At 38.9% G+C, this 5,691-nt stretch overlaps 1 protein-coding gene across 1 annotated transcript; it reads left to right on the forward strand.

The window, feature by feature from the left end:
• The first annotated feature begins 438 nt into the window (after nucleotides 1–438).
• Nucleotides 439–4,298, forward strand: ATP5PF (ATP synthase peripheral stalk subunit F6). The gene is made up of 3 exons (XM_026849986.1): nucleotides 439–627; nucleotides 1,844–1,968; nucleotides 4,170–4,298. Exons 1-3 carry the CDS (start codon nucleotides 458–460, stop codon nucleotides 4,196–4,198), a joined length of 324 nt encoding a protein of 107 aa, XP_026705787.1. The 5' UTR covers nucleotides 439–457; the 3' UTR covers nucleotides 4,199–4,298.
• The last annotated feature ends 1,393 nt before the right edge of the window (nucleotides 4,299–5,691 follow it).

The following is a 5,691-nucleotide window of genomic DNA, read 5'->3' on the forward strand; positions in this document are numbered from 1 at the left end:
CCGGTGGGCGCCGGGGGGCGGCTCCTCCTCCGCCGGTGTATGTTTGGAGCATGCGGGACTCACGGCGCCTCCTGGCCCCGCCGCCTGCGGGGGCTTCCCGGGGCGGGTGAGGTGGAGACTGAGAGACGGGGGGAGCAGTAGGGCCGGCGGCCGGTGCTGCTGCTGGCTTTGGCTGGGTTAAAATTGTTACTTCTTTTTGTAAACAACGCAAAACCTAAATTTCCCTCTTTGTCTCGGTCGCGCTGCGCGATTGAACCGGTCGTCAGCAGTAGCGTGCGTGGAGCCCGAGTTCTCTCCCCGGATTGCATGCTCGTTTTAAGTGTTTTTTCTGGTTTAATGTTCATCCCTGAACTAAATTTTTTGCTTCTCTACGCATTTATATTGCTGAAAGAGCTACCTAATTCTGCGTTTCTGATTTGGCTTTTTTTTTTTTTTTAGCTAAAACGTTAGTGTCATCATGATTTTGCATCAAATTCTGCGACTTTCTTCCATTTTCCGCTCTGCTGTTTCCGTTCACTTGCGCAGAAACATAGGGCTTTCTGCTATTGCCTTTAATAAGGCAAAAGAGCTCGATCCAGTTCAGAGGCTCTTCTTGGACAAGATCAGAGAATACAACACAAAGAGCAAGTAAGTAAAGGCAATTATCTTAACGCTGATGGCAAAAGAGGGAAAAATACTGATTTTGACAAATGCTAAAATATGCTAGCTTTGTAGGTTGGTCTCTAAGCATTTAAGGTATGCTTTCCTGCAACACTGGTAGCATCACAAGTGAGAAAGTTTAATCTTGCGTAGCTGATAGAAAATGTCTATTTTTGCCCCTTAAAAAAAATAATGCTGATGTTATTCTTCTTGGGGAGTTAGGCACTCAGTTAAGTTTTTTTGCACACTGTGAACATACCGGTATGTAAATTTTTATCCATCTGTGTGCTCTGTAAATAAAAAAAAAAAAACACACCACCTTTTATTTTTTTTTTCCTGAGGAAAATGGTTATTCTTCAGTCTTGTTTCCAGAAGCTGAATGGAAATAGTCTCCAAAAGCAATTGAGAATTAATGGAACTGTGAGGCTGATTGAAATTCAAATGGAATCTTAGATTCTTGTAATGTTTGAATTAACTACTTAATAAGAAACTAAAACTATAGTAATTCTGCATAATTTATTCTTGGGAATTATTTTTGGGAAGGAAGCAAGAACTTTGTAGTTCTAGTGGAGGAAGATGTGTGTTTCCACACCTACAAGCTAGCCTGTGTAGGGAGGCATATTTTTGTTGACTTCACCAATCATAAGTGATACCTGTGTTGGTATAACTGAACACTGGTAATCTGAAAAGTTAACTGGTTTAATTATTTTCTATTTGTATCCCAAGAAATTCCTGTCTGAATCTACATGAAAGTAAGGTGCCTTGTCTGTTTTTTTTTTTTTTCTTGTTTAGTATTCAAAACATCTTTTTGCAAGAACAGTTAAGCTTTACTAACCAAGGTCACTAATTCAGAAATAGCAGAGGTATAAATCCTAATTTTGTTAGAAAATCGCACCTAGAACAAGTGAAACTAAGAGCCCTGAAAGCCTGGATAGTCAGCATAGTTTTATGTTTCAGAAGGCTACCTCTGTAGCTTGGATTTTCATCACTGATAGTAGAAGGCTTGTACTTCACCCTGAGAACCTTGTTTATGTGTAAGTAGGCCCTGAGGTGTGTTATATCTCAACTTTGAAAATATTTTAAATGGTTTCCTTTAATTGGTTGTCAAAAAGATTATTTTATTGATAAATAGCCATGCGAATGTAGAACCTCCACATGAAATTTCAGCACTGAACTGTTAATCAGAACTTTTCATGTTTTTTAGGCAAACTGGAGGACCTGTTGATGCAGGTGCTGAATTTCAGAAAGACCTGAATGAATCCCTTGCTAGACTTCAACGGGCATATGGTGAAGGAGATCTAACCAAGTTTCCAGAATTTAAATTTGAGGGTGAGTTAACAATCTTACTGAATTTCTAATTGAAAGTAAGGACATGTTCATTGATTGGTTTTCTTAATTCTCGTTTAGTTTTCATTTGGACCATTAATTTCATGTAAGATGCCCTCAGTGAATCTCCTTGCTTTCACACAGTTCACATCTGAATTCACCTAACTCCTTTTTTGATTATTTGCCTTTTCCAGCAGAGATGTGGAATTACCTTGATGCTTAATAAAACTTGCAGTCAGATCAGGCTATTTTAATTACCCTACACAGACCCTAAAGAAATAGCCTAAATATAAAAGGAGTAACCCAGTCCTATTTTTTTTTAGCTCATCGTTCCAAAGGGGTCAGCAGACTATAATTTGAAAACCAGTTATCAATGGAATTTGTTATCAGTTATCAAACTGGAATTTGTAAATTTTGTAAGCCTATGTGGAAAATCAGTGATTTCAGAAAATAAACATGGAACTTAACTTTGTTACTTTTGGTAACTTTGTGACTAAATTATATTAAACCTTTTTCTTCAGTTATTTGGCTATAACTTCTGTTTAACTGCTCTAAGTTTGTGTTAGGATGTTTTCATATTACCCAGATTGATTATGACAAGAGTGCTTGTGAGGACTGGTTTGTCAGGAATGCAAAGAAACTGCACAGACTCTGTCTGCCTTAGGATGTAAATGCAACTTAATTTTCTTAGACAGGCTCATTTCTATACTTCTTAGTTTCTTTTGCTTGCTTATCAAAGTACAGCTCTTAAGTCTTCATTGCTCATGAGCAGGTTTACTAAAGTCAGGTTTTGCAGGCTGTCTTTCTTAATCTGTAAGCAGCTGGTAGCTGGTATTCAGCATCTTTTGAATGTGTTGGTGTATTTGGTTTATGTGGTGAGGTTTTGGTAGTGGGGGGCTGCAGGGGTGGCCTCTATCAGGAGAGGCTGGGTGTGTCCATACATCAGAGTGAGCCAGTTCCGTCCAGCTCCAAAATGGACCCGCTGCAGGACACAACTGAACCAGTCAGCAATGCTGGTGGTGCCTCTGTGACAATGTATTTTACAAAGGGTGAGAAACACTGTGTCTATTCTCAACCCTTCTGTGGAGAGAGGGAGCGAAACAGCGAGAGAGCTTGAGGCTGGGTGTCCATCTGGCAGCCAGTCAAGGTCAAGCCACTGTAGTCTGTGACTTGTAATTCTGATCAGACTATCTGGAAATTCTAATTTAGACTAGGAACACACCTAAAAATGTTTGGGTGGTATTTCAGATGGATTAAGGAGGAATTTGGTGTCAGGTTATTACTGGTGCAAATAAAACAGAGCATCTGTAAAGTAGGATTTATGGTGTTTCTTGTCGTCGTTCATCCCCCCCCCATTTTAGTGATGTGGTTTCTTTATATTCAGTTTTATTTCTATGTAATATGTGAAACCATACATATTAAATTTCATTTATGTGACAATAGGAACAGAACAAAGCAGGGGGGAGACCATGTTCTTGTACCACTGTTGCCTATACTTAATCTAATTTCAGTAAGTTTTCAAAGCTAAGTGGCTAGATGGGTAGAAACTTACTTTTTTTGTGTTAGTGCAGACTACTATAAGCTGAGCCTTACCTCTCAGACTCTTTGTAGCAAGAATGGGCATTAATAGCCCACCTGTCAAAAGCCCTAACTCTGAGTTTGTACCTTTGACACCAAGAACTCCTTCCTTAGTGTTTGTATGTGGAGAGTATCTTCTGCAGAGTAGAGCTGAAATTGTGCAATCCGTTCTGTTCATCAGCTAGAAGATGCTAATCAAGAGGAAAGAGCAGCCTGGGGACTTGTTCTTACATCAGAGCTACATTGGAAATACTAGTGTCATATCCAGTAACATTCTGGTTGACTTCTTCAGTTTCTCTGTTGCCTTCTTCCCTACGCCATGTGTTGCTAAAAGCTGTTTTGGCAGAATGTTACCAAAGTGCGTGTCTGTCTAAACCTCATGCACAACTCCTCCAAGGTGGAAGAGACCTGTCTTTGGTATAGTTTATTCTTTAGTGCTGCCTACATCCAGTCATACCCTGGTCCAAACAAAGTAAGCAGTTATACCGACTGTAACATACAAGAGCTTGCTTTAGCTTGCCAACTTGATGTTTAGTTTTCTTTGAATAGCAGATGAATTGTGGTGTTCGAGGCTGGTATAAAAGAAGATTAATGGAGCTTTTTTCTCTCTCCCTTTCTTCCTCTAGAGCCCAACTTTGAGGAGACTCCAAAGTGATACCTGCAGGTTGTACACCCAACAGCAGTGTACACCAGTGGAGTTGCTGAACATGGCAGCAGTTGTAACTTAATAAACATACCATTTCAGTTTGACTTCAGAAGTGTGAATAAGTTCTTAACTGTATGGAGAGCAGAGTTAGCTAATGATCATCAACTCTTTTAAGTGACTGAGGCATCTGATCAGTATTTCTCAATGTCAACTGCAAAACTCCTTTGCCAAGCTACATCTTAGTGCTGAGAAGTTGTGACACCAATAACGATACACCAAGGAACTATGTGGTTTTGAGTTTGTTACATCCCAAAAGCTTCTGGGGAAAAAAAAACCCCATGAACCCTAAATGTGTATCAAAGCTCTAGGATAGTAATAGACCTGTACAGCCAAAAGCATAAGCACAAATATACAAATTTTACACTTGATCAGTAAACACACAAGTGATGGAAGCGTTACTCTTAAAGAAGCAACTGGAACCTGTTAATGAGGTTGTGAGATTTAAATTTCAGTAACTGAACTACTGACACAAACACTTCAGGTTCTGAGGAACTATTTATTTGTGACACTTCAACAGTTAAGGTCCAGATACTACAGCTTGAGTTGTACTGGCTTTATTTTTCAGCATTAAATTACATATGCAGTCTAGAGAGAGACACACTTTCTTGTGGAAGAGAAGCTGGAGGGATATTATATTAGACAATAAAACACTGCTTGACCATCAATTACAGGAAGCTTTATTCTGTCAGGATAGTGAGTTTAAGTCTGTATGACTACTTATGCACTTATAGATGGCTTTGGCAAACAATGTCAAGGTACTGTTAAGTCAGAATTGCAGGGGAGTTTGAACCCTTGATGACAGTGTAAGTAGTACAAGTAGTGATAGCAAGGTCATCTATGAAAGTTACTTGAATAGATTGTTCCAAGCTGTAAGAGTGAATCCTGTATTACTGCATGTATACGTGAACAAAATGAGAAGGCTTCACACAAATTGACTTGTACATTCAATTTAGTTCTATCTTTAAGTGAAGTTTTTTTTAAGACACACAGACAGACAGGTTGACTAGATTGAAACATTGGCAGTTTCTATTTTCAGCATGTAGTACATGGAAACAATATTTACAAAGTAGAGGTCAAAAGATCCCTTTGATACTTTTGTATAACAAGTAGTCATTTGATGTCCCTCACAGAGGCAGAAATCTTCTAAATAACAAAGGACTTGGTATGCTTGAAATCCTAAATGAAGCAGATAAGGTTACATAAATAACAGTTCAAAGATTTTAACCAGATTAACCTTTAGTGTACATTTCAGAAGAAACTAAAAGCATCAAGACTGGAAAGAAGCATGCCTGGAGCACTGTCGGTTAATGTTTACAAGCAAACAGCTCTGAACACCTGGTTAAGTGCATTAATACTGATAAACGGATACCACAGCTCTTCAAAGTTTGTTCCTTCCAACTCAGAGTAATCAGTTGGCTTCTGTACATTTCTTATATACATAC

The sequence above is a fragment of the Athene cunicularia genome (genome assembly GCF_003259725.1).
Source record: "Athene cunicularia isolate RWA chromosome 1 unlocalized genomic scaffold, athCun1 chr1_part1, whole genome shotgun sequence".
In the NCBI taxonomy this organism is placed as follows: Eukaryota; Metazoa; Chordata; class Aves; order Strigiformes; family Strigidae; genus Athene; species Athene cunicularia.

Bases quoted from the DNA above. Each gene is read 5' to 3' on its own strand.
- ATP5PF (XM_026849986.1), top strand. From the start codon at position 458: ATGATTTTGCATCAAATTCTGCGACTTTCTTCCATTTTCCGCTCTGCT. The intron at 628-1,843 runs GTAAGTAAAGGC...CATGTTTTTTAG, and splicing joins GAATACAACACAAAGAGCAA to GCAAACTGGAGGACCTGTTG. The intron at 1,969-4,169 runs GTGAGTTAACAA...TTCTTCCTCTAG, and splicing joins TCCAGAATTTAAATTTGAGG to AGCCCAACTTTGAGGAGACT.